The 27,974-nt window shown below is 41.9% G+C and overlaps 1 protein-coding gene across 1 annotated transcript; it reads left to right on the top strand.

The window, feature by feature from the left end:
- Positions 1-428: 428 nt before the first annotated feature.
- On the top strand, positions 429-27,554 carry prkacab (protein kinase, cAMP-dependent, catalytic, alpha-b). Its single transcript, XM_083978827.1, has 11 exons — positions 429-1,192; positions 3,056-3,117; positions 5,386-5,514; positions 7,191-7,289; positions 11,913-11,995; positions 12,211-12,337; positions 14,605-14,700; positions 17,361-17,483; positions 23,538-23,597; positions 23,715-23,819; positions 23,915-27,554. Exons 1-11 carry the CDS (start codon positions 1,147-1,149, stop codon positions 24,038-24,040), a joined length of 1,056 nt encoding a protein of 351 aa, XP_083834953.1. The 5' UTR covers positions 429-1,146; the 3' UTR covers positions 24,041-27,554.
- The last annotated feature ends 420 nt before the right edge of the window (positions 27,555-27,974 follow it).

The raw sequence follows: 27,974 nt of genomic DNA, 5'->3' as shown, positions 1-27,974 counted from the left end.
CGCGCCGCGCGTGCATTAAATTCTGACCAACATTTCTAAAAATAGCTCGCTGCTGACGTCACTTAGCCAAACGTGTCTCAGTCGCTTGGCGGCGATTCTGGTGGAGGGGGGGTGGGGAGAGGGAGGGCTATTTTCCCCCTCTTTTATGGAAATGCAGGGGAGGGGAGGGGGTGCGCATTCCTGTCAGCCACTACTGACAGCCAATAGACATCCTCGCATCCACTGAGATTCCCACGGTTCGTCCGCTCCGAGCCAATGGAGGAGCGCGAGCGGAGAAAGTGGGCGCGTACGTCGTCGGGAGGAAAAATGAACGGCTGACGTCCGTCTCGCTAGTTTTTTGTAGGGCGGCGGGATGCTGCGGTTGTTGATGGATTGATGAGGACCAATCAGAGCGCTCCTCGGCGCCGGGGCTGCGGAGAAGTGACCAATGCGGTGATTGAGCTCCGACTGTCAGTCAGGCCGTTGTGAGAGAGAGAGGGGGCAGTGGGCGGGGCGGGAGCTCGGCTGTAGTTCCGTCATCTCGCTCGTGTCCGAGGCTGCGGGGGGGCCAATGTTGATTTGGGCGATTATCCGTCGTAGTCGGACCCCGCCGATGTTTAATTTTTAAAGGCTGGGCTCGCTAACGAAAAGTGTCAGGCACTCGATTGCCAATATCGCATCCCCGTCCTCGGCGTAGCTGTTTTTTTTTTTCTTTTCTTTTTTTTTTCCTTTTTCTTTTTTTGGGCTGGGGGAGAGGTGGGGAGCCGGGGGGCCTCGCTCGGCGGGGGCTGCAAGGAGGGACAGGAGAAGACTGGATCCTCCGTGTTCAGGCCAACTGCGCCGAGCTCGGCCTGACAGTCCAGCGGAGCCCCAGCGACCGACACACCGCAGCGACACTTCCCCGTGGCTCAGAGCTCGACGTCGGTCGCCGGTTGTCGGTTGTCGGTGACGGTGGAGAGACAGAGTGAGGGAGCAGGCTGCACTCTCCGGTCTCGCCGTGGCGCCGCATCAGCAGCTGTCAGGTTATTAAAGATCAAGAGTCCGGAGTTAGCGCTCGGTACAGCTGGATTTAGGAAACACCGTCCAGACCTAATCGAGCTTAGACCGGCTTGAGGAGGCTGCAGGGCGGCCGCGAAGCCACCGACCGTCCGTTGACAAGTTGTCATCATGGGCAACGCGCCCACGGCCAGGAAGGGCAACGAGATGGAAAGTGGTGGGTACCGTCGCCAGCACGCATCACTCCTGGCTGGGCAACACCTGCTCTGTTGCAGCCTCATGACATGATCCGAGACGATGTGCTACAACAGGCTGCGTTAGCCTCACACACACACACACACACACACACACACACACACAGCAAGCCATACACAGATAATTAGAGGCCTAGTCCTGCCTTCCAGTTCATTAAGACCCACTCGTACGTTCATGGCAAGTCCTGTTATTGCTGCAAACGAATAGGCTCCTACAAATGACATTATATTTGTGTTCGTGAGCAGTATGTGGACATAGAAATGAAGTGTAACGTTAGTAGGAGAATCGCTCTGTCTTTCTTTGATCCGTGTGGATGCTATGGCAGGATCAGATGCCTTCCTCTGACTTGAATCACTGTGAGCTGCTAAACAGCCGACAGCAATGTGCTTTGGAAATAGATGCTACTGAAAATGTGTGTGGGTGATCTTAAACGAATACGGGGATCCTAATCGGTGACTGTGGTGTTAGGTGGGCCCATAACGGTCTGCAGGTCTGGCTGAACTAGGATGAGATGTGTATACTGGAGCCTACTTACTGTTCATTCAGTGGGGTAACGTACTGTGTAACGTACTGTATTTTTGACCAGTGGATCGAAGTGTGTACTGGCTGAACAGCGTGGCATTCACAGCATTGCATTAGTAAAACAAACCTAGTCTTTTGGTAATTATGTGTTGTGGTTGATCATGAAATAGGCGTGTATCTTATTCTTTAATCAAATATTGGCTGGCAGAGATGGATACCATACACATACTTCAGATATTTGCTACAGCTGTCTCATCAATCAAATATATTCTCTATCAGCCAACTTAAATAATGTATGAGATATGGTATAGCTCTGACGGTATGATACTGTTCACCGGCGTTCCTAGCTTTTCTTAGCCATGCTTTTTCAGGGATTTAAGTCCTTGGACCATGAGAGGAAGTTAGGAAACATTTACAGCCAACCCTAAATGGTAACATGTCATTTATAACTGTACTCGAAATGAACCATATGTGAAAGAATATTTGTTTGGTTATTTTTGATATTTGCATCAGTTACTTTGGTCTGCTCTCGTCGATCTTGTATTGTACCCCTATAAAGTTAGGGGGCTTAAAAGAGGACGGACTACTAAAAACATAATGGTCAAAATCAAAGCAGCAGAGGCCAAGATATCCTGACCTGTGTAGACTGACCATGAGACAAACTTCCAAAAGACTAGCACCCCCCCCAGGCCTGACATGTACTGCCCCTTATGATGCAAAAGGTGGCCTTCAGAACCTCAGAAAGCATCACACAGATGTCACATGGTTAATGGTTCATGACAAGCAAACAGATGATTTTGTGTAAAATCAATTGTCCCTGCGGTTGGTAACTAATCAGCCCAGTATTTGAGGCTCATTCTCCCACCTTCAAAAGACTCCATTGGGCTTGATTAACTGTAGAGCATGTGTCACAAATTGTCACGCGCCACTCTCTTTTTTGCTATTGGTGTCCGAGTTGTTAATTTTAACATGAACTGAACACAACAAAGTTGAATCAAAAGCAATATTAGCAGGGAAGTCCTAGAAGTTTAAGGAACATACCATGTAACCACTTGAGCGTAGCTTCTTAGATCCCATCCTTGCTCATCATCAATTTTTGAAGTTTTTCCTATGCTGTGTATCTGTTAAAGGTCATAAATGATCATATAATGATATCATTATATAAGCTTGGCTTTATTTCTTTAAATATATACTGGCTGGCTACAGTTGACATTAGAAAACATTTGCATTTATTTTCTGGTTTCTTACACACATGGTCATGCACACCATTCATCTGTAAAACTTGTGGCTTTGTTCTCCACAGTCAAGGAGTTCCTTGCTAAAGCCAAAGAGGACTTCCTCAAGAAGTGGGAGAATCCTGCACAGGTTAGTGTGCACATGTGTGTGTCTGTGTTCATATACCACAATGTAAAAGTCACATATATTGTCTCTAATGTAATGTTGTAATATTGTAACAGCTTTTCTGTTTTAGAATTCAAACAATCCTTGTTTCGTCATATGTCGATCGAATTCGTTGTGAGCCAAGATATACTGTATGTAGTTTGAGCGGGGGTCATTTCCTCATTTTAAAAATGCCCCTTGTCACACGCACATTTTTGTATTGAAAACGCTAACTCTATTTGTCATAAACTGTATCTCTTATACATGATGGACATATACCATACTAGGCATCTGTTAATCTGGTTACGAATTGGTTACAATTTATTACCCGGTTAACCTAAGATTTAAAAAATGGCCTGTTAGAGCACAGTCTAGCGTCGGATCAAACCACATAATCATGCCATGGTTCAGGTTTTTCGTAGTGTTAACAGAGGAGAGGAGAGGGGAGGAGCGTAGTTGCCAAAATGTAGTGCACTCTGTCTGACGGACAGAGTCATTCTATTTTTATTAAAGTAATCGGTCACTCGAGTAAGACCAGGTTAGGTTAGAAAATTACTCGAAATGCCCATGCCTATACAGTACCATACATGTGTTGGCAAACAACACATACTGGAAACACAAGAAATTAAATATAAAGTAAGTCCAAGTACTGCCTTGAGCTTTTACATTTCCAACAACAAACCAAATTGCAGGAAGAAACGTGGTCAAACATTATGATATCACAGTGAAGTTGACCTTTGACCTCATCACTTCTCCATTGTATCCTTACAGACATTTTCCAGCTCTAATCTCTGCGGCACCGCGACACAAATATACCTTGTAACCTGTAATCTATTGTTTATGACAGATTAAGACTAAATACACATCGTAACATCCTATATATAACGTACCGCTCTATTGATTGATTTCTTGCCGGCTTCGTTGTAAACAAATGCACATGGCCGGGAGGAGGGTTAGCAAAACAGCGGAAAAGCGACCAGACTTGCGTAGTTCCACTTTAAATAAATGACTTGTAACTTGTTGCGAGGGAGAAAGGAGGCTCTCTGCCTTCCACCTAGCGTGTCTTAGCTTAAAAAACAACTTTGCAAGATCAGTGCGGCTGACTCTGTAGGCGCGTTTCCACCGCAGGAGTTCCTGGTAAAAGGAGGGGGTAGGAACTTCTATAGGAACCGTCCTCTCACTCGGTCCTCTCGGTGACCGTGTCTCCACTGCAGAGTAGGACCCACCGGGCTCTTATGGCCACGTGCGACAGTTTCGATCATCGCGCAGCCGTTGTGCAGCGTTTTTTTTTTTTTTTTTTTTTGCTGCTCTTGTTGTTTTTTTTCTGGCAGCATAGACGCTTTCTAAAATAAATACATTTAAAAAAAGATGGGATTGTGGTCTTGATCATCACGTAATCCCGCGATCGTGTATTTATCACACATTTCTTTTACTAGGCCTACTGCAACTCTCGTCTTTTACTGACTTATTCTCTCTTTTTTCCGTCCGTCTCACGTTTTTAGTAACGTTGGGTTTTAAAAATGCCGCTTATTTCGGGGCTTTCTCTTAGTGTCACATCCTGCTTGAGTCTGACCAATCAGCACAGAGTAAATCTCAAGCCCCACCGGGACATTTTCAGGGCCGATCTGAGTACCTACCCCCAGGCAGGGACTCCGTTCGGCCCCGTAAAGGTTCCTGTAAGCGGCCCTGTGGGGGAGGTTCCTGCAGTGGAGACACGCACCAACGGTCCCGGCCCCGTAAAATGACCCCCAAGTTCCTGCAGTGGAAACGCGCCTTGTGTCCCAGCTCTCGTCTCGGCTGCACCGCGTCACAAACGCGCCCCATAATCTCTTGTTTATGACAGATAAGACTACACAAATATACACATCGTAACGTGTGTATGATATAACGTTATCCACCGCTCCATGGATTGACTTCTCGCCGGCTTCGTTGAAAACAAATGCACATGGCCTGGAGGAGGGTTAGCAAAACAGCGGAAAAGTGACCAGACTTGCATACCGGTGCATTTGTGGTCTTGAACTTTGATCTTCCAAAACTACAGATCAGTCCAATAGGACATTTTTGCAGAACTTTTCAGAACAGAAAAATTCTCTCAAGGTGATGTTGTGTTCACAAAAATGGGACGGTGGATGGACCTACAACCAGAAAACCTAATGCCTCCGGCCCTGGCTGGCAAAAAAACCTCCCACACCACAACCCCCAGCATCCCATTTTCACAAAAATCAACTAACTCTTTTTGTTTTGTCTGTTCAGAACACTGCTTGCCTGGAGCAGTTTGAGAGGTTGAAAACCCTGGGCACGGGCTCATTTGGCCGTGTTATGCTGGTGAGGCACAGAGAAACAGGACAGCATTATGCCATGAAGATCCTCAACAAGCAGAAGGTTAGTCTGGGTCAGGGGTCACAGCGGGTAGGAGGGGGGGGGTAGATGCTACCTGTCATTTACAGACACTCATAGACAACACATACATGCCATCGATGTAAAAAAAAAAATGTATTTACCAGGTCTGCCTGAGACATTTATGGAAAATGGGTAAAGGCCTTGAGCTCATGGTGCATGCTAGTGTTAAGACACAGACACAACAAATCCAGGTGCAAGCCTTTTATTCCCTGGGGAACCTCTTTGAACGGTGCTGAAACAGGCTGAGGTTCTCTTTATGCTGATCATGTCACAAGCAGAGTAACTTTGATGCCCTATTTGTTTTTTTTTGTTTTGTTTTGTTTTTTTACATTTATCAAATAATATTCTGTCTACACGGCCTGTTGTTGGCTAATTGGCTAAGCCTGTTAATATTATACATGGAAGTTCGGGTTCTTAATCACATCGATCAAAATACCTGTAAATACAATATTGACATAAAGCTGCTCTGCTCACTGATATGCACCACAGCCCAAAGACACACAGCTCCAATGAACTGTGCTTTAAGATATTATATTATATTATATTATTAGATTACTGTAGCCTATTATGTCAATGCAAGTATGTTATGTGCTGGCAAATTAACCAGGTTTTGAAAGCATGTTTAGCAAGTTGTTGCAATTGCACATTGCACATTTGCAATTTGAATGAAGATAAAGTTGAATGCCTGCTCTAAATATGTTACGATAAAGTTAATATGTGGGGGCAGACTGTATGGTCTTATATCTTTAAAGCAGAAGTAAGCGGAAGTTTTGTGTTAATATAAGTCTTCAATAGTTATATCTTCCGACAGCAATCACTTATATAGAGTGTTTGGTCTGAAACACGGGTCTGTCGGTCACTCTGCTCTGCTGTAAGCCGAGGAGAAAACTTTCCTTGTATCCTACAACCTTTATCCAATGAGGAGAGAGAACGGCATAAAGGGGCGGTCCTCTCTGTGTGTGCAGCCAAGGGATGCGCGTGAATGTGGTGACGTAGGGACGAGGGCGGGGACTGCTAACTCCATCGGCTGACAGGAAGTTAGCCAAAACGACCGGATCGCTTACTTCTGCTTTAAGCTGCTATTTGAGTAAAACTGGGAGAAAACTCTTGTTGAAGATGAATGCCTCCATGAGATCATTTGAAAAAACTGTTGGTGGTAAATATTAAAAAGCACTATACTACAGAAAATGGTGAAAATATTTTTTACCAAACCTAAACCTATTATTCACATTATAATCAGACAATAGAAATGATTGGAATTTATTGATAGAAATAAATCTTTATATAGCTAGTCTTTAAATGTACTCAAATATGTTGTACAAAAATGTATGTGTGTTTGAGCAGTGGTTCAGCCGGTTCAGGGAATTCAGGGGATGTATTGTATTATCTGTATTGACATTATTATGAAAAACATCAAAATTAATTTTGATGTTTTTCATAATAGGAAATTGAATCGTACCCTGGACAATTTTTTTTTGTTGCATCACTAGTTTGTTGACCATACTGTTGTCAGTTTGTTAATGCACATGTGTTAAACAGAGCTAAGACTTTGCCACTCTAATGAAATCATGTTCATTTATTTATTCAGCAAGATAGGATATTGTCACTCTCTCTTAACCCTCTGTCTTTTTCCCTCTCTCCCTCTCTCTGCCTCTCAGGTGGTGAAACTCAAGCAGATAGAGCACACTCTGAATGAGAAGAGGATTCTTCAGGCTGTCAGCTTTCCTTTCCTGGTGCGGTTAGAGTACTCGTTCAAGGTATGCAGAATTTCAGACAGTGTTTGTATGTGGGTGGATGCGTGGATGATGAGTTACTAGCTAAATTTCCCCTCCATCTACTCATCAACTTCCTTAGCTAGCTCTGCCGCTGTATTTGTGTTTCTCTTTTATGTTTCTAAAAGTGGTCCATTGAAAAAAACAAAACAAGATATTGTACCTGGCACAACATCTGCAGAAACACACACTGTCATTCAGCAAATCCAATGCCACAAAGTGATGATGAAGCATGAAGTGTTCATCATGATGTCACGTCATGTCTTCTTTTGCATTTGCTGCACTTAAAGGACAATTCCGGGCAAATTCAACTCGGGGATGTATTTTCCTAACATTTCAGGTATAAAGAAGGAATCTGAAGATTTTCAGTTTAATTGCTCCTGTTTTGCGGTAGTTGTGTCTGTCCCCGCATCGCCATGGCAGCGATGAATGGGAGCGGATGCAAGTTCTGCTGCTTAGGCTGTTTACATCCCTCAAAGCCTCAATTTTTTTCCACAGACAGCGTCAGATGGCGACTCAAACATGCACCCAGAAGTTTATTTACTTCAAGCAAGCCGACATGTTTGTAAAACTAGATCTAGATAGCTTGATAGATAATTTATGAATAGGGGTGGGAGTAAATACGTTTTACTTCTTCCCACCCCTTTTTGGATATGAAAAAAAAAAAAAAAAAATCTAATTATCTTTATTTTCAATTATTTTATTTTATTTTGTTCATATGTTGTCTTTGCAAAGTTTTTATTTGTTATGTCTGTCCATTTCTGTATTATGTTTTATTTCTTTTAGCATGTCCGAAATAAACTAAATAACTAAAATTCAAAGTCTCACGGAGTCTCGCGTGAGACCCAAGTTGACGCTCGGTGTGTTCACGTGCAGTCGGAAGCTCCTGTTTGTGTCATAAACACAGGAATATCAACTCTTGACTTGCTTGAAGTAAATAAACTTCTGGGTGCATGTGTGAGTAGCCACCTGACGCTGTCTGTGGAAAAACATTGTGGCTTTGAGGGATGTAAACAGCCTAAGCAGCTGAACTTCAATCCGCTCCCATTCATCGCTGCCGTGGCGATGCGGGGACAGACACAACTACCGCAAAACAGGAGCAATTAAACTGAAAATCTTCAGATTCCTTCTTTTAGACCTAAAATGTTAGGAAAATACAGCCCCCAGTTGAATTTGCCCGGAATTGTCCTTTAAGTAGTAGCAACGACCAGTTGAAAAAATCAAAAAACTGTCAAAGTTAACATTGAACAACATCAAAAAGTCAAACCAAAACAATGAGCTGAAAGAGGCTACAGCGCTCTGTAGAGCTGATGGAAACTGCACAGACAAGTTTGTCACTGTGAGCAGCATCATTCACATCTACACATCCACCACCCACACACATCATTTTCTGCTCTCTTACTACAGTATCGGTGTTGAGCTGTAAATGGATTACTTTTTCAGTAACTGAGTAATGTAATGCGTTATAAATCCTATAATTATAATAATTAGATTATAGTTACAAGCCCAGGTAACTATGGTAACTATATACCACTGCCACACTAGGCATCCATCCTGAGATCCAGTATCGGCCCGCCCCACCTGACTTCTGCAGTCCTGGTGCACCAATGTCACTTCATGCTCCAGAGTCTCTCTGCTGCGCTCACCCACACTTAAAGGGATAGTTCAACATTTTGGCAAATTGGCCCATTGCCATAATTTATTTATTTATCTTTGCCTGTATCAATTTAATTCACTTGTTTTGAGTACTCTGTCGTATGAAGTATCCAATCATGTCGAGCTGTTTTTGTGCAATAGTATGGAACTGTTTGTATTGTTTGTTAAGTGTGTGTTATGTGTTTTTTATTGGGATCAATAACGTTTTCTAATCTAATCTAATAATCCCTATAGTTTTAGGAGTAGGTTTGTTACCTTTAATTGTCGGTAGCCTAGCTCTGAGCAGCTCATGGCTCTGCTCCGCCATTCTAAAAATAGCTTGCACCGACAATTAAAGGTAACAAACCTACTTCTAATGGCGCTTTTCCATTAGCGTGGCACAGCACGGCCCGCTTTTTTTGCTTTTCCACTAGCCCTAGTACCTGGTACCAGGTACTATTTTTAGTACCTCCTCGGCCCTGGTTCCAAGCGAGCTGAAGCGATACTAAAACGTGACGTCAGCCGACTGCCTTCCACTGATTGGGCAGAGCGTCGTCACTGGAAGAGTGCGAGCGCCACGTCCCACACATAGACTGTAAAAAGAATGGACGTAGCGTCCGTGACGTCACCCATTGGTTTTGGTGAGTCTGTTTTGTGCCGCTACTACGGGGGTTTGAACCGCGCCATGTTGGATTTGACTTGCCATATTTGGAGCGGTGCGGCCGTTAGCCGGCCGAGAACCCGCCCACTGGCCTCGAAGCAGCGGTCTCCGGACCTGTCACTCAACGTTTTCGCACCCTAATTGGCCAGAGTTTTAACCTAATAACAGTAAAACGGTAGAGTTTCAAAAAAATTCACCCCCCTCAGAGTGTGTGCGGGGGTAGAAACTATCGGTTGAGACCAAAAAACGTAATGGTACCAGGCTTTTAACATGTTTATTGAGGACGTAAAGTCGGCTATTTTAACATGGGGGTCTATGGAGAATGCTCCCTTCCGGTACCAGCCCTCAGAGGAAGCCGGGGGGAATGCAGTTTTTTGAACGCGGAAGTGAGCTTCACTTCTCAGGCCGACAACTGCCCCCTTGGTCCCACATGAGAATCAAACCCGGAAATTTCAAAAAAACAGCGGCAACGGCGGCCGCTGATCTGTACCGAGACCGTTGTTATTCCTTCACCCGAGTTAAATGTTGCTGTGTGGTCTGTTAACGAGGTACAGACGAGTGAGTTTGGAGCTGACGAGAGGATCGAAAAAAGAGAGACGGACAATGCAGTCCCGCGATCGCCTCCACGATCACCCCCGTGCTGACCCTGCCCCCGCTGAGGAGGAACTGGCGAACTCAGCTGTAGTGGAAAAACACCTTTACCGTGCCGTGCCGTGCCGTGAAAGTGTAGTGGAAAAGCGCCAAGACTATAGGGATTATGGCAATGGGCCAATTTGCCAGAATGTTGAACTATCCCTTTAACCACCTGTCCTGGGCTACCAAGTGTGAGCTCACTCCGCTGTCCTGCTAGACAATGTTCTTTTTTTTGTTTGTTTGTTTGTTTGTTCAGGCGGGAATGGATTAACTAGTGATGTAACTAGTAACACAACTAATTACTTTTGAAATAAAGTAATCAGAACAGTAATGTGATTGCTTTTAAAAGGAGTAATCAGTAATGTATTACTTTTCCAGAGTAACTTGCCCAACACAGCTTACTATGAACGCTCATGAAACATTCGGCTTATCTAAAATGTAAACAGTGTGGTCACTCCTGGTCAGTTTATCATTCAAGACCGCTCCCAAGTCTATACAGCGTTCTGTGTTATCAACACACAACAGGCCCAACGTATGTTTATATCAAAGTCTACTGCCGTCTTCTTAGGCTTTAGGCTAACGCTTAACTCGAGGTATTTCCTGGTGCAATGATCTGTCAGTTTACTGATCGCATCCTTATTATCACTGCTATCATCATTGCCCATTAATCCTATTAAAGGGATAGTTCACCCAAAATTGAAATTTCACTCATTATCTACTCAGCCTCCTGTCGACTAAGGGCTGGGAGAAGTTTCAGAGTCCTCCGTGGCTTCTCTGAGTTACAGGGGGTCTCGGCGTAGCAGTGCATCTCCATATAACGGTTGCAAATGGATACCACTTTTCTTCATAACAAAAGGACACACCAAAAAAGATCCAAATACCTCCATGCTGCTCGTATGTAATGTCCGTCTTGTATTGAAGCCCCAAAATGCGAAATTGTCTTCAAGCTTGTTTGTAGCGGAAGCTCAGACAGACCCTGGTTCGTCCAAATTTGACGAACCGGGAAGAGGAGCTTCCGCTACAAACAAGCTTGAAATATAGATTTATTTAATTTTTTCGGGACAATTTTGCATTTCGGGGGGGGATCCCTAAGTCACCACACCAGCAAGCACAGAGTGGAGCGAGCTCGCTCTGCCACGTTTGTAGCTATCTGAGGCACCCGGATATTTGTCTTGTTTAGCCTTTTGCTCTCACAGTCTTTCTTCGTCAGTGGCTGTCTGTACCCAGACTGACTAACCTACAGTAGCTGAAGGCGATACTCCAATTAAGGCCTTATTCTGGTTAAGCTGTTTAGATGCACCGTGGACTGAATATCCTTGATGCCTGAAATAAACCTATTAACAGAATATTCCTGTCCATGTGTGCCGTCCAGCACACAGATGGAAGACTCAACAACAAACACACAAGTGGGTTAGCAGTGAAATCCTTGTTGAAGATACGAAGCTAGTGTTGTGTAGCTCTACTAAAGAAAACAGTAGACACAGTTACTCACCTCTTCATCTGGGTTTTTATACGGTAATAACTCCAGTTTGTAAAAGTCAGTGTTTTTTGGGTTTTTTTTTCGCATTGGCCAACAAAATCTAATTTCCATATTGTACAGTAGCCCAACCTTGTGTGTGTATGTGTGTGTTTGATGGAGAGAGAGTGAGTGTGACTAACAGGTCCTCTGTCTTCCCCAGGACAACACTAACCTCTACATGGTGATGGAATATGTACCAGGTGGAGAGATGTTCTCCCATCTACGGAGAATTGGCAGATTTAGGTTAGTGCCTGTACGCAGCGTCAAGTTTACTGCACAGAAGCATTGTCAAGGCGCTTGCATGAGTAAACTGGAGACCTGCTCTGCTCTCCCCTACTCTGTCCTCCTATGTTCTGTTGTATTCTGCCCAGATCTGTTCTACTTCAGGTCTGTTTTTGTTTTCTTCAGCCATGCTCATCTCTCCTCTGGTCTGTGTTTTACTGTGTGTGTGTGTTTAGTGAGCCTCATGCTCGGTTCTACGCTGCTCAGATCGTTCTGACCTTTGAATACCTGCACGCTTTGGACCTGATCTACAGAGACCTGAAGCCTGAAAACCTGCTCATAGACCAACAGGGCTACATCCAGGTAAATAACACCTCAGTAATAACACTGGTGCGTTGAACAAGATGGGAGGTGGACCGACATCACACACTGCGTCTCTCAGCTGCACACAACACAGTATTAACCAAGCTGATGTTTTTAAGGTGATCGGTCACTTTTTTTTTTTTTATTGTAAATTGGCCGATAAATTGGGGGTCCTTAAAGGGATACGCCAACATTTTTTTTTTGTGTCTTGCCTCACTCCCGAGTCCATGACAGGCAGATAGACACAATCCTTTTGACTATGTGTGCAGTAAAAACGGAGATATGGGCAGAGCTGGCGCACCGCTAATTAGCTTAGCTCAAACACTGGAAGTGTATAGGTAGTGTTAGCCTGCCTCCTACCCGAGCTGAAATCAGCAGTCAGAAGCTGATTTCATTTTAGCTCTAAACTCTGTAAATATATCACTTTATCGACATTTCAAACATGTTTAGGTGAGAAAGTAGCCGTTTAGATCAGCAGTGTGTCGTTCATTTGTCTAAATACCAGCTGTTTACAATTTTGTTCGGATGAATTCGGCGCTACTCAAGCTAGCCGTTGTGACCAACGCACTTCCGGTTACTTTCACAAAATAAAACACCCGTTGCCCTTTACATGCAGAAAACCATGACGATAGAATTTGTGCTTTTACTTTGAAATAGGAAGCTTACCTACCCTTGATGTAACTAGCTTGAACCAAAATAAACCGTCTTTGCTTGAACCCTCCGTTTTGACCGATCTCGTCCCGTTACCGGCATTTGACCGCTCAAGATACTGGAGAGCTTTGTCAGCTCTGAGACGAAGACCGGCCCGCCGGTTTTCATTTAGAGTTGCTGAAGAGTTTCTCTGGTGACTTTAGGTGGAGGCAGGCTAACACTACCTATGCGCTTCCAGCGTTTGAGCTAAGCTAATTAGCGGTGCGCCAGCTCTGCCCGTATCTCCGTTGTTACTGCACACATAGTCAAAAGGACGGTGTCTATCTGCTGGTCATGGACTCTGGAGTGAGGCAAGACACAAAAAAAAAAAGTTGGCTTATCCCTCTAATTTTTTGCCCTCTTAGCCCTGGCATGAAGAAGAGACCCCCATGTGTGCTATAATTATGTATATACATTTATAACATAAAGTGAAAGGCAGAATTTTTTGCAATGCGACTGAGGCTGATCAAAAATATCACATGACGGCTATCTGGTTACAACTTTTGCTTTTCTGATCGCTTATGATGGCCATTATCCAGCCAGTGAGATGGGGCTGGCAGTCACAGCGCTGCATATCGGCAGCAGTTCAGGTAGCTGCCATACACAGATGTGGTGATGCCAGAGTTGCATCAACTCATTCCTGCGTCTGATATTATTACTATTGTTATCACTGGTCAAGTTGACCGTCATGCTCCACAGAAATGAGCCAGTGCTCCCAACGAGCTGTCGGCTGTGGCTTAGGAGGTAGAGCAGGTCATGCACTAACCAGACGGTCGGTGGTTTGATTCCTGGCAGTCCACAAGTCCAAGTGTTTTTGGGAAAGACACTGAATGCAATATGTAGCTGGTGGAGATTTGCCACAGGTTACATGTAGTAACAGTAACAGGTTAGACATGTAAAAATCTGTCCACAAAATCCTTATAGCAGATTTGCTGAAATAACAGATTGTATTGTTCTTGTAGGTCTCTGGATTGTGTCAATTTCATATTTTCCCCTTCACACTTGTAGAATTGTATAGACACAATAACACCACGAGACACAATGTTTTAAAAAGCAGTTTCAGCTTTCTGCAGTTGGAGTCAGTTTGGTGGAGCAGTCGTTGCCAGTAATGGACAGTTGATGTATGACTGCCTATGTTTTCTTATAATAATATACTGTATATTAAATATGTGGTTTAGACGATGCAGTTCAGGAGTTCAACAGTTCAACAGTTAAGCATCGGCCTGTCTCGTCTCGCCTGTAGGTTGTGTGTCACTGCGTCCCATGCGTCTCTGAAATTAAAACTGGTGACTATAGCGTCATCCGAATAAAAAATCAATAGAAATGATTTCCTAAAAATCCACCAGTGAAGGAAGGCTTGTTTAAAGCAGAATATGCTGGAGTGTCTTTGCTTTGTGCTGTCATTAAGCACAGGTTCTGCTGCCCCCTAGTGGTGAACAAGTGAAATGAAAACTGGTGAAACATTTCACTGTGCCAAAATGCTGGCTCCTCTCCCTCCCTTATGTCTGCTTATTTATCTTTTGCTTGTTCTCTTACTCACCTTCACCTTGTCATTGCTGTTTCCTTTCTCTTTTCAGGTGACAGATTTTGGCTTTGCCAAACGCGTAAAGGGTCGGACCTGGACACTGTGTGGTACCCCAGAATATCTGGCCCCAGAAATTATTCTCAGCAAGGTGAGCCACCATTGTCCCCCTTTCCCCTCCGTGTGAATATTCAACTGTGTCCTTTCAAAATGAAACATCCAGCCTTTGAACAAAAGGTGACATAAGTTATTGCACAAACTTCAGTGTTTCCTCTGGGATGTTTTGAAGCATTGCACCCCTCCCTGCCCCCGATGTGTAAAACTTCTGGGCTACAATAACCTTGCCAACGTTGTTTCTTGATAAACCGAGTGCTGCCCAGTGGGTTGAGACACTTTAGGGCGTTTGTTATTTAGGGTGCAAAGTAATGGTAAGTGGTAGATTATTATTGTGCGTCTGCCCCGACCAAATTCTGGAATACTGGTAATTAAGCAGTGGTGCACTGCCACTACTTAATATAGTGGAAACCCTAAACTTAACTCATTTCAGCCATGTTTTTTGTTGATGGTTTGACTCGGCAGAAATGTAAGACATCGTAGCTGTTTTGTCATGAACTGATCCCAAACTTAAAGTGGTATTTTTTTTCCTGCTTCTTTCACACTACTCTACATAATAAATGACCTAATAACTGATACAAACAACCCAAAGAAATAACAATATCCCTTCACCTTATTCGTGGCTCCTACATAATGATTGGTGATTGACAAGCTCTTATCAGCTGATTGTAATGAATCTGCTTGTTGTGTGTTGGAGCTGCGCTGTGAGCCTGTGGATATTCTCATTCATCCAGGTCATAGTTATCTCAAGGAAGTTTCAGTCGAATGCAACTGGACTTGGTTATTTGTCTTAGAAGACGTTTCACCTCTCATCCAAGAGGCTTCATCAGTTCATGCTCGCTGCGCTGTGTTTGTTCGAGTGAAGGAGATCATCAGAAATCATATCGTTGCCGTTGACAGTTTCACGGGGTGACGATAGGACAATCAGACTGTGTGTAGGAGCCAGTTTTGGGTTTCATTTGATGTTTATTTTGTGTTTTATTTTGGTGGGATGTGTTTGGTCACTTCCTGGGGAAAAGGAAGTGACATAAGGCACTACAAGTCACAGGGTTTATTTGATTAGGGTGAACAAGCCACAGTGTGAGGCTGATGAGGTGCACGTTACTTTACTGTGACATGCAGTGCTGAAGTTTAAGTTATTGATGGTAAGAACAAATAAATCAACTTTGAATAACACTGGACTTTTGTTTGGACTGGTTTAATACACCCATGCACGCGTCAATATCGTGTATATCAGCCACAGTATTAGTGACTTTCTTTTTATGATTTTGGAGGAAGAGAAAGGCCACTTCACTGTGGTTAAGTTGATTAAGTGTTACTCTAGAGCAGTGATTCCCAACCAGGGCTTCACAGGTCAGTGGAAACATTTGTTATTTATTTCCAAGAAAATAAGTAGATATTCCCAGTCATTCCCTCTCTCGCTGTGTTTACTTTATGCCTTACTAAAATGGTACGTGCGCCACAACTAGTTTCCCCCCAGAAGACAACAACCCGTGGCACAGCTCTGTATGGTTGTCAGAAGTGTCGATGCTAAAACAGCGCATCTGGATACATTACTGATTTCTAAAAGTATCGATGCCCATCAGAGGAGAGGAGAAATGCATAATGAAACAATAGCAACACATTAGACTCTGAAATTGCACCACTCAGAGTTAGCCTTTTATTTGATTAAAAAACACCTGTTATAGTTTTGATTATAATACAAATTAAATAATGGGAAACCCCCTCCCACAAAAAAAAAAAAAAAAAAGCTGTAAGGGAGGCACTGCTGCTGTATTGAATATGGTGTCATTGAATATTTTCCTGGGTATCGGTATTGAGTTTGAAATTTTAGTATTGTGACAAACAATCCTACCACCTATTTGGCCACGACAAACACCAAAACAGTCGGAAACAACTAAAATGCAGGAGAATATGTGTAAAATGTCTTTGTACAAATTGAAGAGAAGTCAAGTCAAGTCAAGTCCCTCTGTCTTCTATTTTTCTATTGTATCTGTCGTATTTATTGTTTCTGACTGTGATTATTAGCTATTACCTTCCATTAGGACCTAATGTATCCAGTCACGGCAGCTTAGTATTTATTGTATATATTCATTGCTCTTTACCTTTGTATATTGATGCTGTTTCTATTGTTTATATGTTGATATTGAATATTTGAATTCCCCACATCCAGACGTGTGGGAAAGTGATTGGTTTGTGTCACACAGCCACTCCTATTTAAGATGGCTCCCTGTGTTGGCGCAAACATTTGCTTGAAAAAGGCCTAGCACCGAAACATTGCAATACAATAAATTCTGCAAGTTGGCCATGTGTGCGGGAACTCTTCTTTTTCTAATTTGGACTTAATTGTCACCCTCCGACGCACCTGCCTAAGAAATAGATGTGCGAAGATTTTTGTTTTTTTTTACAAATTGAAGAGAGAAATTAAATAGATTTTCATTTCATAATCATTTGTGTTGCGTTCTATATGACCACTTTTGGAGAATCATCAATACGTATGAGGGAGGGGGTGTTTGTGGCTCAGGGGGTACACGAGACAAAAAAGGTTGGGAACCACCGCTCTAGAGGAGGAGCACAAATAAGCGCTCTTAACCAGTATTAAAACAGTATTTCCAAAAAACAAATAAGATATTCTTAATGTATAACATTATTGCCAGTCTGACACTGTCTTCTCTCCTCTCTTCTGTCATCCACCAGGGGTATAACAAGGCGGTTGATTGGTGGGCGCTGGGCGTACTCGTCTATGAGATGGCGGCAGGATACCCACCGTTCTTTGCTGACCAGCCCATTCAGATCTATGAAAAGATCGTATCAGGGAAGGTGAGTTTGTCTTTGGTTACCTCTCTGACTTTAACTGATCATATCGCTTAAGTAAGTATCGGAAGAAGCAAGCATATCTGAGCCTGTATCAGTTGTGTTTTGTAAATTCAGCTCAGCTTGCTTTTAAAAAAGGGTTTACATATAGTTTCATTATCATCACTTTGCTACCGATGTAGCCTTAAACACAGTCTGGACATAAACAGACAGGAACGTTGTATTTGTATATTTGTTGTATATTTTTTCTCGTGCTTTAATTTAACGAGGGGCTTTCTAATGATTCTAATGTATGTCCACACACACGCATATTTTCACTTTCCCGCTTTGTGTTCAAGACGAATATCTGTGTCCTTTGCCAAGAACTGTGACTGTTCTGTTCCTTTTGAGTTTTGGCTGAACCACGACAGTGCCTCCCCTATCATCACTAGGGATGTCACGATTATACATTTTGTTGGTACGATTATTGTCGGAGAAATAATCACGGTATTATGATTATCACGATTATTGTACATGAATTAATTTCACAACACTATGAAAGTGTAAAATCAAATATAGTCAAACTAATAGGTTACATTACTAATTATTTACACAAAATAATACAGTTAATAATTGTCATCTATACCAAAAAGTTTATTTAAATTTTTTTATTACAAATGACACGCTAACATATACCAATTCAATGTTACTTAAAAAATTTACTTAATTTAAACCAGTATCTGTGCATTTACCTTTATTTTGGCACTTATTTGCCAATATAGTTCCGACGTAATCTTTTTTGTAAAGTGACGGTATTTAGGAATCAAGACGATTAATTAATTGTGGTGTTTAATACCGCGGTTAATTGTGAAAACAAGTAATCGTGACATCCCTAATCATCACAAATGTAACTGACTCACTCACTCACTCACTCACTCACTCACTCACTCTCTCTGAACATGTCTACATTTTACACCAAGGGAGTTAGAAAAGAAAAGACCGGCCTTTAGTAAAAGTCTGTTCTACACTTGTAGTAAACAGAAGCAAAGCTACAGAAGCTGCACGCTGCAGGAGAGACTGACGTTTAAATGTGTCTCAGATTGATTGTTCCTCAGTCATCCACCTGGTAGAGCCATCTTTATCCTAATGGCCTTTGACGTCTTCTCTCTCTCTCTCCCTCTCTTCCCCCTGATCTTCAATTTTTCAATCTCTCTTTCCCACTGTGACTGAAACCAAGTGAGAAGCCTGAAAAAAACAAATTAAATAATAATCCTATCCTTAATCTGATGAATCTATGTGGTGATTTTGTCAGATGACATCACGACACAGTTATAAAATCAGGATTTAACCACAGACAGCTCAGGCACATTCTGGGTTTACACCTAGTCTCGTCTTGTTTTCTTGTTTACTGAGATTTCAATCGTTTCGTTTCAATTTCTTTTCTAATCTTTGTTAATGCATTTTTCATGACAGTGACATATTAGTCTATAATTTAGGGTTTTCAACTGGCCCACCCTGGGACCATGTTTTCCCATGATTAGGATTCAGACCAAGCCAATTTATTTTTCAAAAATAACCTTTGAAAACACAAGCATAATATTTTTCAACATTTTTTTTTATTATTACATGGGACAATTACAGGGAACAATACAAGTGTAAAACAGGGGTGAAAAACAAAGATACATAACAACACGAGACAAGAGGGGATGTTAAATTCTATTATGTCAAAATATGCAATGATAACTATAACCTATCAAACAAAAACAAATACATAAATAAATAACAAAGATGATGTTTTCACTTAGAATTCACATAAGTGTGTGTCTGTGTGTGTGTGCATGTCTGTGATATGCATGAGTATGTTGGACTTCTGAGGCAAATACGGCAAATAGTGGGGAGATAGCAGAACAAAAAAAACAAAGAGAAGACAAGGAGCAAGTATCAGTATTGAAGAGATGAAGGTGGAATAAATAAATAACAAGAAAAAGAAGGGAAAAAACATTAAAACACATACTTTCATGTGCAAAGTGCATTTTAGAACACATTGATAAGGAACTGAGGAGGACCATGACAACTGCACATACAAAAGATAATGAAATAAATATAAAAACTACACAAAAAAAAGAAAGACCCACAACACGAGATCAACACAAATGTGTGAACAATCAAATGAGGGTTACGATGGCTACTGCGCTACACTGCTTCACGTGTCTCACGCTTGCCTGTCAAAATACGTTTTTTTTCTAAATAAAAATATGATTTATGATAAGTCAAACACGCATGTCAGATTTGATTTATTTAATTTTGGTTAGCGACCCAGAAGTTGAGAATCTTTCTTTGTAATAGAGCATACTGTAACTCTAGCGCTGCAGTGTGGTCATCCTCCAGTAACAATCAGACCAAATTCTTCCTTTTTATGTATCACACACAGCTTCAGTGATAAACAGTGACTGCTCGTTTGTTTCACTGCACTTACTATAGATCACCATGTCAGAGCTGTGAAACACTTCCAGTGAGTCAGAGGATTTCATCTGGGAAATACTCACAGCTGGCTGGTGAAAGTCAAACTATCAATAGTCCTGTAGTAGTTTTGTGAAGAAATTCAGAAAAAAACTACTTTAGCCACTACTTTCTGATATTACTATCCTTTGAAGGGCTGTGTCATGATATCTTGTTTTTCTGATATCTAATGATTGTGCAGCATTCCCTTGGCATTTCTTTTTGCTGATGACAGCTGTGGCTGGGGGATTTGTATTACTGGTTTGTCCATCTGTCCCATTCTTGTGAAGGTGATATCTCGTGAACATCTCAAGAAAAAAGTCCTTTCAAATTTGGTACAGATTTCCTCTTGGACATAAAGTTGAACTGATATGGTTTTGGCGTTCAAAGTTCAAGGTCACTGTGACCTCACGGCCTTGTGAACGTGACATTTCAGGAAGGTCTCAAATTTGGCGTTGAACTCGATGAACTGATTTCCTTTGGCAGCTCTTGTAAGTAAAGAAATCGAGAGCTCAACACGCTGCAACACATGAAAACACATGCAAGGACACAAACACAACTAATTCAGAAAACATGTTTTTATCTATTTGACAATGAATTTCTTGGTTTCCCTCATCAAACTCATCAAATACACAATCCAACAACTCCAAAAGGCTGTCGTGGACAAGTTGTGAGCTGCACATTCAACACGCTATGAAATAATAACGGAACGTTACCAGACAGAGTTGTTTTACAGGTAAATTCATGCAATACCACTGATGCGTGTTCAGGGACAGTTTTTCAGCAAGCAATATATAGGTCTAAGCAGTATTTACCCTGTATTTACCTTGAAAACGGCTCCGTTTCATAATGTTCCATTATTATCTCAAAGTGTGGTGAATGTGCAGGTCACAACTGGTCCACGGCAGCGTTTTGGAGTTGTTGGATTGTGTATTTGATGAGGGAAACCAAGAAATTCCTTTAGCCTCCGTAGCCTAGCTCTGAGCAGCTCACGGCTCTGCCGTTCTAAAAATAGCTTGCACCAACAATTAAAGGTAACGAACCTACTGCTATGACTATAGGGATTATGGCAATGGGCCAATTTGCCAAAACGTCGAACTATCCCTTTAACAGTCTGCAGAACAGAAAGTCCATGTGGAGTAAACTGTGTCACTTATCATTGCTTCCATAAAAATGCATTGAGGAACCACAGTCACCAAAATTACTGTTACAAGTCCACCACCTGCAGAACACGAAACTTTTGCAGCACATTTTTCAAATGCTAACACACTTTGTTTTTTGTTTTGTTTTTTATTTAGGACGAACAATATCATTTAAAACAGCATGAACAATCATCATGACTGAGATGTGCAAAGGGGAGGTATGAAACCCAAAAGGGCTGATATAAAAAACCTCACCCACATATTTGTTACAGGTTAAAAACAATAACACTTTGTTCAACAGTTAAAAACACAATGAAAACATAAAGTTGAAAAAAACAACAACAAAAGAACACATTTTGCATTTCTGCTGCAGCCACATCGAAATCTATGGAAAATCATAACAAAATATTGACAATACAATAATATAATTACAGTAAATATGAAAAAATGTCAGCAGGCAACTGTGGATGTCACATTACAATACGTGCTGCTCTCTGCCATCATCATTGATTTCACTGGACTCTACAAAACAGAGGTCAGAGGTCAAGAAACTCAACATTTGTTGTGTGTGATAATGTTGCGTTCCACCACTCTTCTGCATTTGTCCTCATGCTTCAGTCAACATGCAAACCAGGCAGTGACTGTAGCAGAGAAGGAGTTCAATGTTTTTATTCTGTGCGTCCACTTTTTTCTTTGTTTACAGTCAAATTAATTTTTCGTAAGAAGTAGACCTCTATGCACACTACATAATCGAAGCAAAATGCTGCATTGCTGATTCATTCGTGTTACATACAGTACAATATATGATCATTTAGTGCACTCGGTGGAGTGCTAAAATCGTTTTCTATTGTAGTGCTCTCTGTTAGTTTGTGAGTGGTAGTGTTTGTTTCCAGAGTGAGACATGTTCCCAATGTTGTAGATCAATGAGCCTATTTTGAGACATATATGAAGTGTTCTGTTGGTGAGAAAGAGTTTTTTGGGTGGAGTGGAACTGTTTAGCTGAGATGCATGTTGTTAAAGCAGACTCTGTTCAGAGTTTAGAAAAGGTAGCTTCAGTATTGGCCGATGCTTGTTAGCAATTGAATAAAAACTGTAAGTCAAGAAGCACTGACAAGTCAAGTGTGCCCCAGCTGGGTCCAACACTTGTTTGTGTCCTTGGAAACACTTCTGTAGTTTGTGCGTGAGTTTTGCAGTGTATGTGTGAATTTGTAGAGCATTTGCATATTTTAAAGGGCCCATATTAGGCTATGCAAAATCCACTTTCTACAGGTTTTGTAGCGGTCCCATGTGTTCCCGAGGCCTTTCTATGACACCTGGAGGTGAAAAAAGTCTGTTCACTCCCTTAATTGATTGTTACACTTTTTTGAGATTGTGTCTCCAAACGGGCGAATTGAAAGTGCTGCGCAGCTTGACGTCACGATGCGCTGAACTCAAGTGACTCCACCTCCCGGTACTTCCTTATCCTCCCCCTGGGTCAGTCTGGAAAAACGTGAGCTCCGCCCCGTGAGACATTTCTGTAACAGCGACAGTCGCGCCCCCCCCCCCCCACGCGGTACCACTTCTCATCAGTGCAGCGGTCCTCATCACGGAATGAGAGCATAGGCTATCTGAAGGAGGAAGTCTCCTCTTCTGGCGCAAAACCACGTCAATATTCTCCGGTAGCTTCACCTTGCACAGTTTGTGCTGCTCCTCAGTTTCACTTGTTTTTTTATGAAAAGATAGATGAAAGTCTCAGAAACTTTTTTTTTTTTTTTCGGAAATCAATGCCCGACCCCATCACTATTCCCAATGTCAACACTGGCACATGTACCTGTAGTGAAACCACACCCTCTCTCCCTGTGACAGGTGTGGAGTGGACGTGGTTTACACATCTTATTTGCATTTCAAGGTGCAGACACAGAAACGGCTCGTTCTCAGCAGAGCTCTGGAGAGCCACTTTTAGATTACTGAGATGTAGAGCTGCAGATTGACTTGGGGACAATAAACTAGGAATACAATATGGTTGGACAACTTAGACCCATGTGAAATGGTTGAAAAACAGCATAATATGGGACCTTTAATGTGTTTTCTGAAGTTGCAGGGAATTGATTTCTCAGGGCCACCGTAGTTAGAAAAACAACAAAAACAGAGAGCAGGTTGGGCAGTAGGTCTGGGTCTGGCTCCATGCGAGTCAGTATTTAGTTGTGACATGAGTCCTGACAGAACCTCAGACTTAATTTATAACAAAGAAAATACATGGTTTCTGTAATACAGGACATATACAGTATGCAAAGCATTTTTTTAATGATTCTTGAGTATCAAAATAGATTTTATTAATGTGAGGAATATTCAGCATGAGTCTGTAAATCGATGTTGTATTTACCTGGTTGACGCTGTCATGACTGCCTATCAGAGTTCCAATCTAAAGCTTTTTCCCCTCATTCCTTGTCTTCTGTCTCAGGTGCGTTTCCCATCTCACTTCAGTTCCGACCTGAAGGACCTCCTGAGGAACCTGCTGCAGGTGAAAAGAAATATCTCTGCCATATTGATGATACGCTTTCTGTTGCGTTTGGTGTCTGTTCTCTGAATTTACTAGCACAGCGCAAAAGTAAGAAAAATGTACCGGCATTACCCTCAGGTTGATCTCACAAAACGTTACGGGAACCTCAAGAACGGGGTCAACGACATCAAGGGACACAAGTGGTTCGCGACCACCGACTGGATTGCCATCTATCAGAAAAAGGTGTGTGTGTGTGTGTGTACTTTATGTGGAATGTAGATATGTGCGTATGCTTCTGTTGTTTGCTTTTCAACCGGTGTCTTTTTAACTGTGTTTAGGTTGAAGCTCCTTTCGTCCCCAAGTTCAAAGGACCAGGTGACACCAGCAACTTCGACGACTACGAGGAGGAGGAGATCCGCGTCTCCTTCACTGAGAAATGTGCCAAGGAGTTTGCTGAGTTCTAGAGTTAGAGAGCAACAGAGGAAGAGAGAAGGAAGTAGGGAGAGTCAGAGGTAGGCTGGTCACGTGGGAGACTTAAGGAGAGAGTACTGTCTCCTGTCCAATCACAAGCACCAGCTACAAAAAAAAGAGGGAAAAAATGGGATAGAGGAGGGAAAAAGAGCAAGGAGACTGATAACCAGCAGTGTTGCCTTTTCTGTTGCGTTTTTGTTGTCTTTTATTTATTATTCTGTCTTATTTATGGATCCCTTTATAACGAAGGTGTGCTTCACATTCATGGGTGTTGGGAACCCCACTTATTTAGAGTTGCCTCAATGCATTTTCACTCAAGATTTTCCCTTCTTTTTCATTAGTTTCTTCTTTTATTCACTTTTGCACCATGGCATAGAGAAATCAGTCCGTCCTAACCTACAGCAGTCTGTGAGTCATTTCATGAAGCCCATTGAGTCTCGTACAAGTTGACGTCTCAGTCTGCACAAAAAGTTTCTTCAATTTAAACTGGTAATCTGATATCTGGCAACTTGCTCTTTACCTTTTGAGTGAGAGGAGCAAACTGAAAATTTAAAGGAATCACACAGATGTATGCACTTTCAAACTTAACTAACTTAATGTTTTGCTTTTCTTTTTTTTTCGTAATTTTTCTTTGGTATTTAAACCTTGACCCTCTAATATCATATATAACGTACTTCAAGTCTCTGGCACGATGAGGCAAAAGAAAAACAAAAAATGATGGATGGTGTGCTCAAACTAATTTCATTCAGAGACAGGTGACGCTTAAGGGGAAAAAAATCAATTCAGTTTACTGTGTAACTCCAGCTATTCTTCTTATCATTGTTAGCATAGCCAGGCTTTGTGCATATCTACAGCACTCAATTTTTAAATGTTATTAGATGCTAGTGGCTCCAATGATGTCATGTCACGCTAACAAACAAGGAAATAATGATAAGGGTACAGAAATATCTCAGTTTTAATGGTGTGTTAAGGAACACCATGACATAATGGTATCTCAGGTTTGAACATATCACTAAATAGGCATTTTATCAGTGTAAAGCGTTAGAATCAGCAGGTGTGTGGCATCATGATGATCTCTTATGATATACAGTAGACTTGGGAATTTAAAGTTCTGGTTAACTAAGAGGAAGCGAAGGGAACATGAAGAGTTTTGGTTAGCGTCTTCCACAGGTTTCCCCTTCCAGAAGATTTGGTTTTGCTAACTTCAACAACTCTGTTTGGTCTTAAAAGCACTCGCTGTCTCTGCTCAGAGCTCACTCACCAGTCGAGTTGATTGTGCATGTTGAATCAACCTGTTGACCCGGGTCAACTCCATCTGAGGCAGACTACCTCGGAGCTCTCTGACCAGCCGGTGGTGGCGGCGGCGGCGGTCTGGATAGTATGCTTTGGCTTTATTGTCTTCTGTAGAAACCTGTGTTTATGTTCATCTCCCCGGCAACCAGCCCCTCTTAACTCTTGTCACACGCAAGATCGGACCACACTCCATGTGACAGCTGCACGTTACAGCAACTCTATTCCCATTTCTGTGTTTAAAACATGCACCGTTTTTGTTTTGTTTAGGTTTTCATGTGGTGATTATGATGCAGAGATGATTGATACTCCGCTAAAATATGTTAGGAAAAGGAAGGAACGGAGTTAGTGCTGAGAAGAGACTAAAAAGTTCTTAGTGCACAGTATACATCTTGTCTATTTAAAGTACATGATACTTAGCACTTAAGGTGTTCAGTGTCTCCTTAGCTCCTGAGCTATGACGATGGAGTACTGAAGCAGTGCCCAGAACGGTGGTCATTGTAGGATTTGTTCATTCAGAATTTACAAAAAATAAAACTAAGTGACACTAGTGTCTGTTTCAAACATTAAAATGCCTTCTTTATAGATGTATTTTGATGTGCCACCATAATGAAGATGTTCTAATTTGGTTTATACAGGCACCCGTTTTTCTCTTGTCATTTGAAACATTTTAAACTGAATATTTTTGAATCACGAGTCCTTGCTGTCCAAAATAGTTTAGATACAGGAAATGGCGAGAAGACTTTTCTCAGAATTACACATTTGTCATGTGTAGTTATATGTGTGTATCCTTTGTCATAAGAAATGAGATTTAAAATGGCCTAATGTGAAGCAATTGGCAGGGTGAGCTAAATGATCTGTTCTGGATTATTTGTTGGCCAGTGTAGCTCAGTGTCTATGGCCGGTTTTATCTGCTGTTGGGGAAACAGCATTCCTCCCACTATCTGTATGTTGTGTTGGGATATTGTATGACCCCAGGTTTACTATGATGGATTTAAACATGTTCAAATTCAAGGTCTTACAGGGCCCACTCCAGTAATTCCAAATTTAATTTCCATAAACTACATCATTTCCTGGAGTCGCCAAATATCTTCACTTTTATTCACGTGTTAAGGCCCAAGCTATTAAAACTATGAAACCTACATCTCCCACAATGCAATGCAGTACCATCTTACAACTATGAATCTTGACCTCTTTGTTAATGCTCACTTTCTGTTCAAAATGTGTAGAGTCCAAGACCATGCTGAGACACTTAGGTCATGTGACTTACTTATTTTTATTTTCAAAGGAGAACCGTGTGCACTGATCAATTAAAACAGGACGAGATGAGACAAAGTAAGGCCAGAAGGGTCTTGTTATCTGCTGTCCCTGGACAGATGTTAAAAAGCCATGATAAAAATACAAGAAAATGTCTTCTAAGATTAATGTGCAAAGCATGGTAAATATTCCCAGAACAGTACAGTGTACATCCAGAGATTAAAAAAAAAAAAAAAGCCAAGTGTAACACATGGTATGTAGTCGCACTTGGAACAATTATTTGTAATGTAACGGGATCCCTCCAAAGCAAAGCTTGAAAATCACACAATGAAGCTGGATCCATCTTTAGGCCATTCATAATGTCAGCTGGTGCTTAAATATGACATACTCCCAAACGAAGTTACAAGTAAGCAAATTACAACACCAGTTGCCATAGTGAACCTGGGGGAATTTAAACAAAGGGTCCATCCACCTCCCAGTATTACCCTCCCTCTTTTTCACTACTTTTCATACTCATTGCTCAATGACTGCAGCTCTATCATACAGAGGTGAAGCAGCTGAAAGAAGAACTCCTTTCACTGATCAATCTAATGTTGGAACCATAAGCCAACAGCAGGCTTATTGGTTGTTCTGGTCTAATTTATGATGATGATGATGATTCAATTTATTATTATTATTATTATTAATTATTATTATTATGTAATTGTAAACCACTTGTTGAGACTTCACATTCGCTGTATTTCCTCCATGTCAAGTTTAATGTTGACTATATCATCATGGACAAACTGTTTGAAGTTATACAATATTATTCTGTGTCTCCTCGATGTTTTTGCAGTGACACAACTTCCTCTCGATGCAGGCACAATGCTGGTTCATACTGTCGCACTTTTTAGGGAAATGAGACCCCAATGTAAAACCATGTTAAACCCCGCCATACACACACACATACACACACATACACACTGCAAAGGGAAGCGTCTAAAGTCACGGGAACAGTGACAAAAACACGAAGTGTAATATTTTGCAACATGAGTATCATTCCAATAAAGTTTTACTGGTAAAATTGTACAGGACTTGTGTGTGCTTCCTGGGCGTGTGTAGTAGGCTATGTAGGTATGTGTGTGTGTGGTCATGGTCATCTGCTGCTCGGGCGGCTGCAAGTTGAAGAATAGTGAAGGAAAGCTATAGGTAATGTTGTTGGTGCTCGAGCGCTGCTCCACCCGGGCTCCGACATCCATCACATCCACGTCCTGACGCGGAGTGGAGCTGAACATCCACCCATCTGTTGGGTTGGGTTCTGCTTCGTCAACAAGGCTTCAAAACACGACACTAACACAGAAACACAGCTTGTCCGGACTGTGCACGCGGCTCAGTCCTGGT

This window comes from Trachurus trachurus (assembly GCF_905171665.1).
Source record: "Trachurus trachurus genome assembly, chromosome: 1".
Taxonomy (NCBI): domain Eukaryota; kingdom Metazoa; phylum Chordata; class Actinopteri; order Carangiformes; family Carangidae; genus Trachurus; species Trachurus trachurus.
The sequence above is the reverse complement of the archived record's forward strand: the minus strand, read 5'-3'. Positions and strand labels throughout refer to the sequence as shown.